The sequence below is a fragment of the Zonotrichia albicollis genome, chromosome 24 (assembly GCF_047830755.1).
Source record: "Zonotrichia albicollis isolate bZonAlb1 chromosome 24, bZonAlb1.hap1, whole genome shotgun sequence".
Lineage (NCBI taxonomy): Eukaryota > Metazoa > Chordata > Aves > Passeriformes > Passerellidae > Zonotrichia > Zonotrichia albicollis.
The window spans coordinates 1,416,033-1,428,317 of NC_133842.1; the positions used below are offsets into that span (position 1 = coordinate 1,416,033).

Consider the following 12,285-nt stretch of genomic DNA (forward strand, 5'->3'; position numbering starts at 1 on the left):
GGACATTGGGGACATTGGGGACATTGGGGACATTGGGGGTGTTTGGGACACTGGGGACATTGGGGACATTGGGGGTGTTTGGGACATTGGGGACACTGTGGGTGTTGGGGGTGTTTGGGACATTGGGGACATTGGGGACACTGGGTGTGTGCAGTGGTACTCGGTGACCTTGTCCAGGAGATCGTGGGGATGCCACCGCCCCGGTCTGAGATCCTGAGAGGGGACATTGGGGACATTTGGGGACATCTGAGACATTGGGGACATTGGGGACATTGGGGACATTGGGGACATCTGAGAGATTGGGGACATCCAGGGGATTGGGGACATTGGGGGTGTTGGGGACATGTGAGAGATTGGGGACATGGGGACATTGGGGACACTGGGTGTGTGCAGTGGTACTCGGTGACCTTGTCCAGGAGATCGTGGGGAATGCCACCACCCCGGTCCGAGATCCTGGGGGGACATTTGGGGACATTGGGGACATCTGAGAGATTGGGGACATTGGGGACATTGGGGACATGGGGACATTGGGTGTGTGCAGTGGTACTCGGTGACCTTGTCCAGGAGATCGTGCGGAATGCCACCGCCACGGTCTGAGATCCTGGGGGGACATTTGGGGACATCTGAGAGATTGGGGACATTGGGGGTGTTTGGGACGTTGGGGACATTGGGGACACTGGGTGTGTGCAGTGGTACTCGGTGACCTTGTCCAGGAGATCATGGGGATGCCACCGCCCCGGTCTGAGATCCTGGGGGGACATTGGGGGACATCTGAGAGATTGGGGACATTGGGGACATTGGGGACATTGGGGACATCCAGGGGATTGGGGACATTGGGGACATTGGGGACATTGGGGACATTGGGGACACTGGGTGTGTGCAGTGGTACTCGGTGACCTTGTCCAGGAGATCGTGGGGAATGCCACCGCCACGGTCTGAGATCCTGGGGACATTGGGGACATTGGGGACACTGGGGACATTGGGGACATTGGGGACATTGGGGACATTGGGGACATTGGGTTTTTCCAGGAGATCGTGCGGAATGCCACCGCCATGGTCCGAGATCCTGGGGGGACATTGGGGAACATTGGGGACATCTGAGACATTGGGGACACTGGGGACATTCAGGTGATTGGGGACATTGGGGACAGTGGGGGGATTGGGGACACTCAGACATTGAGGACATTGAGGACATTGGGGACGTCCAGGGGATTGGGGACATCGAGGACATTGGGGATGTTGGGGGTCTTGGGGACATTGGGTTTGTCCAGGGGAATGCCACCACCACGGTCCGAGATCCTGAGAGGGGACATTGGGGACATTGGGGACAGTGGGGACATTGGGGACAATGGGGACATTGGGGGCATTGAGGGGACTGGGGACATTGGGGACATTTGGGATATCTGGGGTGTTTAAGACATTGGGGACATTGGGGACACTGGGTTTGTCCAGGAGCTCGTGTGGAATGCCACCGCCGCGGTCTGAGATCCTGAGAGGGAACAGTGGGGACATCTGAGAGATTGGGGACATTTGGGGACATCTGAGACATTGGGGACACTGGGGGTGTTTGGGGTGTTTGGGACATTGGGGGTATTGGGGACATTGGGGACATTCAGGGGACATTGGGTTTGTCCAGCAGCTCGTGCGGAATGCCACCGCCACGGTCCGAGATCCTGAGAGGGGACACATTTGGGGACATTGGGGACATCTGAGAGATTGGGGACATTGGGGACATTCAGGGGATGTTTGGAGCATTGGGGACATTGAAGGGATTGAGAACATGGGAGACATTCGGGACACTGAGGACCATCGGGGTGTTAGGGACGTTCAGGGGATTGGGGACATTGGGGACACTTTGGGGACACCTTGAGGACACCTTGGAGACATTTGGGGACATTCAGGGCATTGGAGACATTGAGGACATTGTGGGGACACCTCGAGGACACCACAAGGACACCTTGGGGACACTGTGGGGACATTCAGGGCATTGGGGACATTGGGGACACCTCGAGGACACCTTGGGGACATCTCAAGGACACCTTGGGGACACTGGGGACATTTTAGGGACATTTGGGGACATTCAGAGGACTGAGAACATTGGGGACACTGAGGACACTTTGGGGACACTTTGGGGACATTTGGGGACACTCCTGGGGACACTTTGGGGACACTCGGGGACAGTTCAGGGACACTTTGGGGACACTGGGGACACCGTGGGAACATCTCAAGGACACTCTGGGGCCAGTCCAGGGACACTTTGGGGATACCCTGGGGACACTTTGGGGACACTTGGGGACATTGGGGACATTGGTGTCCCCGTACCTGATGACGAGGTCGATGTCGTTGTTGGCGATGGACATTGGGGACATTGGGGACACTTTGGTGACACTTTGGGGACATTGGGGACATTGGTGACACCGTTACCGTATGACCAGGTCGATGTCGTTGTTGGCGATGGACACTGGGGACATTGGGGACATTGGGGACAGTCCAGGGACCCTTTGGGGACATTGGGGACATTTGGGGACACCATTACCTGATAACAAGGTCGATGTCGTTGTTGGCGATGGACATTGGGGACATTGGGGACATTGGGGACAGTTTGGTGACATTGGTGACAGTTCAGTGACACTTGGGGACATTTGGTGACCCTGGTGACCCCGTACCTGATCACCAGGTCGATGTCGTTGTTGGCGATGGACATTGGGGACATTGGGGACACATTGGGGGGACATTGGGGGGACATTTGGTGACAGTTCAAGGACACCGTTACCGTATGACGAGGTCGATGTCGTTGTTGGCGATGGTCACTGGGGACATTGGGGACACTTTGGGGACATTGGGGACAGTTCAGGGACCCTTTGGGGACACCTTGGGAACACTGGGGACATTGGTGACAGTTCAGTGACACCATTACCGTATGACGAGGTCGATGTCGTTGTTGGCGATGGACATTGGGGCCATTGGGGACATTTGGGGACATTGGGGACATTGGGGACAGTTTGGTGACACTGGTGACATTGGGTTACCTGATGACGAGGTCGATGTCGTTGTTGGCGATGGACATTGGGGACATTTGGGGACATTGCGGGGACATTGGTGACATTTCAGTGACACCATTACCGTATGACCAGGTCGATGTCGTTGTTGGCGATGGACATTGGGGACATTGGGGACACTTTGGGGACATTGGGGACACTGGTGACACTGGGGACATTTGGGGACACTGGTGACACTGTGTTACCTGATGACCAGGTCGATGTCGTTGTTGGCGATGGACATTGGGGACATTTGGGGACAGTTCAGGGACACTGTACCCTGATGATGAGGTCGATGTCGTTGTTGGCGATGGTCATTGGGGACACTGGGGACACTTTGAGGACATTGGGGACATTGGGGACATTTGGGGACATTGGGGACATTGGTGTCCCCATACCTGATCACAAGGTCAATGTCGTTGTTGGCGATGGACACTGGGGACACTGGTGACACATTGGGGACATTGGTGACATTTGGGGACACCGTTACCTGATCACAAGGTCGATGTCGTTGTTGGCGATGGACATTGGGGACATTTGGGGACATTGGGGACACTTTGGGGACACTGATGACACAGGTGACACCGTTACCTGATGACCAGGTCGATGTCGTTGTTGGCGATGGACATTGGGGACATTGGGGACATTGGGGACCCTTTGGGGACATTGGGGACATTGGGGGGACATTTGGGGACAGTTCAGTGACACCATTACCTGATGACCAGGTCGATGTCGTTGTTGGCGATGGTCACCACGATGTCGGGGACGTTGTACGGGGTGTCCAGGTGCGACTCCATGGTGGCCCTGGGGGGGGACACGGGGCGGGGTCACCCGGGGTCACACAGGGGTCACCCAGGGGTCACTGCGGGGTCACCTCAGGGTCATCAGGGACCCCAAAACGTCACCGGGGTCACACCGGGGTCATCAAGGACCCCCCAAAATGTCACCCCAGGAGCCCAAAATTGCCCCAAAAACTCCCCTGAAAACCACCCCAAAATCGCCACAAATCCCCCTAAAATCACCCCAAAATCGCTAATAAATTCCCCAAAAAATCCCCAAAATTCCCAAAATGTCCCAAAACCCCCCGGATTTCCCCCCAAACCCCTCCCTGGGTACCTCATGGCGTTCTTGAGCAGCTCGGGCAGGACGTAGTCCAGGGGCAGGGGGATGAACGGGAACCGCGCGGCCACGTGGCCGTTGATGCGCACGCGGGGCGCGTTCCCGTATTGGTGTTCACAGAGACGCCTGCACAGGTGGGACAGGTGTGTGACACACCTGGGTGTCACCTGTGTCACCTGTGTCACCCCTGTCCCTCAGTGTCACCCCATCCCGTGGCCATTGATGCGCACCCGGGGCGCGTTCCCGTACTGGTGCTCACAGAGACGCCTGGGACAGGTGTGTGACAGGTGTGTGACACACCTGGGTGTGATCTGTGTCACCTGTGTCACCCCCTGTCCCTCAGTGTCACCCCATCCCGTGGCCGTTGATGCGCACGCGGGGCGCGTTCCCGTACTGGTGCTCACACAGACGCCTGTACAGGTGTGACAGGTGTGTGACAGGTGTGTGACAGGTGTGTGACAGGTGTGTGACAGGTGTGTGACACACCTGGGTGTCACCTGTGTCACCTGTCCTATGAGTTACAGCCACCTATAGTCACCCCCTGTCCCTTAGTGCCACCCTGTCATTGATGTGAACCTGGGGGCATTCTCGTACTGGTGCTCGCATGAATGTCTGTGACAGGTGTGACAGGTGTGTGACACACCTGAGTGTGATCTGTGTCACCTGTGTGACATCAGTGCCACCCCCTGTCCCTCAGTGCCACCCCGTCATTGATGCGCACCCGGGGCGCGTTCCCGTACTGGTGTTCACACAAACGCCTGGGACACAGGTGTGTGACAGGTGTGTGACAGGTGTGTGACAGGTGTGTGACACACCTGAGTGTGATCTGTGTCATCTGTGTCACTCCCTGTCCCTCAGTGCCACCCCATCCCGTGGCCGTTGATGCGCACCCGGGGCGCGTTCCCGTACTGGTGCTCACACAAACGTCTGTGACACAGGTGTGACAGGTGTGTGACAGGTGTGTGACACACCTGGGTGTGATCTGTGACACACCTGTGATCTGTGTCACATGTGTGACATCAGTGTCACCCCCTGTCCCTCAGTGTCACCCTGTCATTGATGCGCACCCGGGGCGCGTTCCCATATTGATGTTCGCACAAACGTCTGTGACACAGGTGGGACAGGTGTGTGACACACCTGGGTGACACCTGTGACACACCTGAGTGTGATCTGTGTCACCTGGGTGTCACCTGTGCCACCCCCTGTCCCTCAGTGTCACCCTGTCATTGATGCACACCCGGGGCGCGTTCCCATATTGATGTTTGCACAAACGTCTGTGACACAGGTGGGACAGGTGTGTGACACACCTGAGTGTGATCTGTGACACACCTGGGTGTGATCTGTGTCACCTGTGTCACCTGTGTCACCCCCTGTCCCTCAGTGTCACCCCCTGTCCCTCAGTGTCACCCCATCATTGATGCGCACCCAGGGCGCGTTCCCGTACTGGTGTTCGCATAAACGTCTGTGACACAGGTGTGACAGGTGTGTGACACACCTGAGTGACACCTGTGACACACCTGGGTGTGATCTGTGTCACCTGTGTGACATCAGTGTCACCCCTGTCCCTCAGTGTCACCCCGTCATTGATGCGCATGCAGGGAGCGTTCCCGTACTGGTGTTCGCATAAACACCTGTACAGGTGTGTGACAGGTGTGTGACACACCTGGGTGTGATCTGTGTCACCTGTGTCACACCTGTGTCACCCCTGTCCCTCAGTGCCACCCCATCCTGTGGCCATTGATGCGCACCCGGGGCGCGTTCCCGTACTGGTGCTCACATAAACGTCTGTGACACAGGTGTGACAGGTGTGTGACAGGTGTGTGACAGGTGTGTGACAGGTGTGTGACACACCTGAGTGTGATCTGTGTCACCTGTGTGTCACCTGTGTCACCTGTGTCACCCCGTCCCGTGGCCGTTGATGTGCACGCGGGGCGCGTTCCCGTACTGGTGTTCACACAAACGCCTGTACAGGTGTGGGACAGGTGTGTGACACACCTGTGACACACCTGGGTGTGATCTGTGTCACCTGTGTCACCTACAGCCACCCCCTGTCCCTCAGTGCCACCCCATCCCGTGGCCGTTGATGCGCACCCGGGGGGCGTTCCCGTATTGATGCTCGCATAAACGTCTGGGACAGGTGGGACAGGTGTGTGACACACCTGGGTGTCACCTGTGTCACCTGTGTCACCTGTCCTGTGAGTTACAGCCACCTGTGTCACCCTGTCCCTCAGTGCCACCCCGTCATTGATGCGCACCCGGGGCGCGTTCCCGTACTGGTGCTCACAGAGACGTCTGTACAGGTGTGTGACAGGTGTGTGACACACCTGAGTGACATCTGTGACACACCTGAGTGTCACCTGTGTCACCTGTGTCACCCCCTGTCCCTCAGTGTCACCCCGTCATTGATGTGCACGCGGGGCGCGTTCCCGTATTGATGCTCGCATAAACGCCTGGGACAGGTGTGTGACAGGTGTGTGACAGGTGTGTGACAGGTGTGTGACACACCTGGGTGTGATCTGTGTCACCTACAGCCACCCCTGTCCCTCAGTGTCACCCCATCCCGTGGCCGTTGATGCGCACACGGGGCGCGTTCCCATATTGGTGTTCACATAAACGTCTGTGACACAGGTGAGACAGGTGTGTGACACACCTGGGTGTCACCTGTGTCACCTACAGCCAGGTACTGTCACCTGTGTCACCCCCTGTCCCTCAGTGTCACCCCAACCCGTGGCCGTTGATGTGAACCCGGGGCGTGTTCCCGTATTGGTGTTCCCATAAACGCCTGCACAGGTGTGGGACAGGTGTGTGACACACCTGAGTGTGATCTGTGACACACCTGAGTGTGATCTGTGTCACCTGTGTCACCTGAGAGTTACAGCCACCTACAGTCACCCCCTGTCCCTCAGTGCCACCCCGTCATTGATGCGCACCCGGGGCGCGTTCCCGTACTGGTGTTCACATAAACGCCTGTGACACAGGTGTGACAGGTGTGTGACAGGTGTGTGACAGGTGTGCGACACACCTGGGTGTCACCTGTGTCACCTGTGCCACCCCTGTCCCTCAGTGTCACCCTGTCCCGTGGCCGTTGATGCGAACCCGGGGCGCGTTCCCGTATTGGTGTTCACATAAACGTCTGTGACACAGGTGGGACAGGTGTGTGACACACCTGAGTGACACCTGTGACACACCTGAGTGTGATCTGTGTCACCTGTGTGACATCAGTGTCACCCCCTGTCCCTCAGTGTCACCCCGTCATTGATGCGCACCCGGGGCGCGTTCCCGTATTGGTGCTCGCATAAACGCCTGTGACACAGGTGTGACAGGGGTGGGACAGGTGTGTGACACACCTGAGTGTGATCTGTGTCACCTGGGTGTCACCTGTGTCACCTGTGTCACCCCTGTCCCTCAGTGTCACCCCATCATTGATGCGCACCCAGGGCGCGTTCCCGTACTGGTGCTCACAGAGACACCTGCACAGGTGTGACACACCTGAGTGACATCTGTGGCACACCTGAGTGTGATCTGTGTCACCTGTGTGACACCTGTGTGACATCAGTGTCACCCCGTGTCCCTCAGTGCCACCCCATCCCGTGGCCGTTGATGCGCACGCGGGGCGCGTTCCCATACTGGTGTTCACAGAGACGCCTGTACAGGTGTGACAGGTGTGGGACAGGTGTGTGACACACCTGGGTGTGATCTGTGTCACCTGTGTCACCTGTGTCACCTGTCCTGAGAGTTACAGGCACCTGTGTCACCCCTGTCCCTCAGTGTCACCCCATCCCGTGGCCGTTGATGCGCACCCGGGGCGCGTTCCTGTACTGGTGCTCACACAGACGTCTGTGACACAGGTGTGACAAGTGTGGGACAGGTGTGGGACAGGTGTGTGACACACCTGAGTGTGATCTGTGTCACCTGTCCTGTCAGCTACAACACTTCCTGTCAGTCACTGTCACACAGGTGTGCCCAGGTGTGTTTTTGGGGTGCCCAGGTGTATCCCAGGTGCGCCCAGGTGTGTTTTGGGTGTCCCCAGGTGTGCCCAGGTGTGTTCAGGTATCCCCAGGTGTGCCCCCAGCTGTGCCCAGGTGTGTTTCTACCCCCCCAGGTGTGCCCAGGTGTATCTCAGGTGTGTCCCAGGTGGGTTTCTCTCCCCCAGGTGTGTTTTAATACCCCCAGGTGTGCCCAGGTGTGCCCAGGTGTATTTCAGGTGTGCCCAGATGTGCCCAGGTGTGTTTTGGGTGTGTCCAGGTGTGCCCAGATGTCCCCAGGTGCCCCCAGGTGTGCCCAGGTGTATCTCAGGTGTGCCCAGGTGTGTTTTGGGTGCCCCCAGGTGTGTTTTGGGTGTGCCCAGGTGTGCCCAGATGGAACCCAGGTGTGCCCAGGTGTGTTTTTGGGGTGCCCAGGTGTGTTTTGGGTGTGTCCAGGTGCCCCCAGGTGTGCCCAGGTGTGTTGTAATCACCCCAGGTGTGCCCAGGTGTATCCCAGGTGTGCCCAGGTGTGTTTTGGGTGTGCCCAGGTGTGCCCAGGTGTGTTGTAATCACCCCAGGTGTGCCCAGGTGTGTTTTTGGGGTGCCCAGGTGTGCCCAGGTGTGTTGTAATCACCCCAGGTGTATCCCAGGTGTGCCCAGGTGTGTTTTGGGAGTGCCCAGGTGTGTTTTTGGTGTTTTGGGTGTGCCCAGGTGTGTTTTTGGGGTGCCCAGGTGTGTTTTGGGTGCCCCCAGGTGTGCCCAGGTGTGCCCAGATGGATCCCAGGTGTGCCCAGGTATGTTTTTGGGGTGCCCAGGTGTATCTCAGGTGTGCCCAGGTGTGTTTTTGGTGTTTTGGGTGTCCCCAGGTGTGCCCAGGTATGTCCAGGTGTATCTCAGGTGTGCCCAGGTGTGTTTTGGGTGTGCCCAGGTGTGTTGTAATCACCCAAGTGTGCCCAGGTGCCCCCAGGTGTGTCCAGGTGTGGTTTTGGTGTGCCCAGGTGTATTTTGGGTGCCCCCAGGTGTGCCCAGGTGTATCCCAGGTGTGCCCAGGTGTGCCCAGATGTGTTGTAATCACCCCAGGTGTATCTCAGGTGTGCCCAGGTGTACCCAGGTGTATCTCAGGTGTGCCCAGGTGTATCCCAGGTGTGCCCAGGTGTGCCCAGGTGTGTTTTTGGTGTTTTGGGTGTGCCCAGGTGTGCCCAGGTGTGTTTTGGGTGTGCCCAGGTGTATCTCAGGTGTGCCCAGGTGTGTTTGGGGTGTGCCCAGGTGTGCCCAGGTGTGTTTTGGGTGTGCCCAGGTGTATCTCAGGTGTGCCCAGGTGTGCCCAGGTGTGTTTTGGGTGTGCCCAGGTGCCCCCAGGTGTGCCCAGGTGTGTTTGGGGTGTGCCCAGGTGTGCCCAGGTGCGCTCACCTGGCGAAGTCCACCCATTTCTCGATCAGTTTCTTGGGGCTCAGGCGGGTGCAGATGATGCCGACGAAATCCGGCTGCGAATTGGGGGGAAAACGGGAAAAATGAGCAAAAATGGGAAAATTGGGGCAAAATTGGGGGAAATCTGGGGGAAATTTGAGAGAAAAATGGGAAAAAAGGGGAAATTTGGGGAAAACTGGGGGGGAATAGGGGAAACAAAGAAAATTGGGAAAAAAATTGGGGAAAAATTGGGAAAAAAATCAGGAAAAATGGGGGAAATTTGGGGAAAACTGGGGGAGGATTAGGGGAAAAAAATTGGGAAAAAATTGGGGAAAAATCAGGAAAAATGGGGAAATTTGGGGAAAATCGGCAAAAATTTGGGAAATTTGGGAAAAATTGGGGGAATCAGGGAAAAAATTAGGGGAAATGGGGAAAAATTGGGAAAAAATGGGAAAAATTGGGGAAATTGAGAAAAAGGGGAATTGGGGAAAAACGGGGAGGGAAAGGGGGAAATTTATAAAAAAAAGGTGAAAATGAGGAAAACTTCAGGAAAATTTGGGGGGAAAGGGGGAAAAACTGGGAATTGGGGGGAAAAACGGGAAAAATGAGCAAAAATGGGGAAAATTTGGGGAAAAAGGAGACAAAATTTGGGGGAAATTTGAGAGAAAAATGGGGAAAATTGGGTAAAATTCCATGGGGAAATTTGGGGAAAAATTGGGAGAAAAATGGGGGAAAATTGGGAAAGTGGGGAAAAAATGGGGGCAAACGGGGGGAAACGGGAAAAAATCAGGGAAAATAAGGGAAATTGCGAAAAGTTTGGGAAAATTGGGGGAAAACTTGGGGATAAAGGAAGGGAATGGGGAAAAATGGGGGAAAATTGGGAAAATGGGGGAAATTGGGAAAAAATGGGTGAAATTGGGAAACATGGGGAAAATGAGAGGAAAATTTGGGAAAAATTGGGGAAAGTGGAGGGAAAATGGGGAAAATTGTGGGGAGAAAAAGGAAACTATGAAAAAATGGGAAAAATTGGGGAAAATTGGTAAAAAGTAGGGAAAAATAATTGGTAAAAAATCAGGGGAGACCAGAAAAAAATGGGATGAATGAGCTGACACACCTGTACAGGTGAGCTATAGGTCCTGGCACACCTGTACAGGTGATTTCTGTGTACCTGACACACCTGTACAGGTGAGCTACAGGTACCTGACACACCTGTACAGGTGAGCTATGTGTACCTGACACACCTGTACAGGTGAGCTATAGGGTCTGTATGTACCTGGCACACCTGTACAGGTGAGCTATTGATCCCTGACACACCTGTACAGGTGAGCTATGGGGATCTATAACACAGCTGTACAGGTGATCTACAGGGATCTATGTGTACCTGACACACCTGTACAGGTGATTTATAGGGTCTGTATGTACCTGGCACACCTGTACAGGTGAGCTATGTGTACCTGGCACACTTGTACAGGTGATCTGTATGTACCTGACACACCTGTACAGGGATCTATAGGGATCTATAACACACCTGCACAGGTGAGCTATAGGGTCTGTATGTACCTGGCACACCTGTACAGGTGAGCTATAGGTCCTGACACACCTGTACAGGTGATCTACAGGTACCTGACACACCTGTACAGGTGAGCTATAGGGTCTGTATGTACCTGGCACACCTGTACAGGTGAACTATTGATCCCTGGCACAACTATACAGGTGATTTCTGTGTACCTGACACACCTGTACAGGTGAGCTACAGGGTCTATATGTACCTGGCACACCTGTACAGGGGTCTATAGGGATCTATTCGTATCTGACACACCTGTACAGATGATCTATAGGTCCTGGCACACCTGTACAGGTGAGCTACAGGTACCTGACACACCTGTACAGGTGAACTATTGATACCTGACACACCTGTACAGGTGAGATATTGATACCTGACACACCTGTACAAAGATCTATAGGGATCTACAGGTACTGACACACCTGTACAGGTGAGCTATAGGAAACTATCCATACCTGACACACCTATACAGGTGATCTATAGGGTCTGTATATAGCTGGCACACCTGTACAGGTGAGCTATGGGGATCTATAACACACCTGTACAGGGATCTCTAGGGATCTATAGGTCCTGACACACCTGTACAGGTGAGCTATTGATCCCTGACACACCTGTACAGGTGATCTATAGGGATCTATAACACACCTATACAAGTGAGTTATAGTGATCTGTATGTACCTGACACACCTGCATAGGTGATCTATGGGGATCTATAACACACCTGTACAGGTGAGCTATAGGGATCTATAGGTCCTGGCACACCTGTACAGGTGAGCTATTGATCCCTGACACACCTGTACAGGGATCTATGTGTACCTGACACACCTGTACAGGGATCTATAAGGATCTACAGGTACTGACACACCTGCACAGGTGAGCTATAGGGTCTGTATGTACCTGGCACACCTGTACAGGGATCTATAGAGATCTATCCATACCTGATGCACCCGTACAGGTGAGCTATAGGGATCTATAGGTACTGGCACACCTGTACAGGTGAGCTATTGATCCCTGACACACCTGTACAGGTGAGCTATTGGTACCTGGCACACCTGTACAGGTGAGCTATGGGGATCTATAACACACCTGTACAGGTGAGCCATAGGGATCTATCTGTACCTGACACACCTGTACAGGTGAGCTATGGGGATCTATAGGTACTGACACACCTGTACAGGTGAGCTATTGGTAC

At 55.0% G+C, this 12,285-nt stretch overlaps 1 protein-coding gene across 11 annotated transcripts in view; it reads right to left on the minus strand.

The window, feature by feature from the left end:
* The window catches only part of LOC106630536 (branched-chain alpha-ketoacid dehydrogenase kinase), a 37,536-nt gene that overhangs the window by 3,682 nt on the left and 21,569 nt on the right, over positions 1-12,285 (minus strand). For 2 of the 11 annotated variants that reach the window (XM_074558107.1, XM_074558110.1), the window contains exons 6-8: positions 9,533-9,606; positions 4,155-4,283; positions 3,753-3,842 (exon numbers count right to left, since the gene is read on the minus strand). In XM_074558107.1, the coding sequence (XP_074414208.1) occupies positions 3,753-3,842; positions 4,155-4,283; positions 9,533-9,606 (293 nt within the window). Of the gene's footprint in view, positions 1-407; positions 454-555; positions 602-897; positions 944-3,752; positions 3,843-4,154; positions 4,284-4,867; positions 4,916-5,048; positions 5,085-5,906; positions 5,943-6,401; positions 6,450-6,738; positions 6,775-7,076; positions 7,125-9,532; positions 9,607-12,285 lie in introns of all 11 variants that reach the window. The other 9 variants (XM_074558108.1, XM_074558111.1, XM_074558109.1 and 6 more) reach the window with 9 other exon arrangements.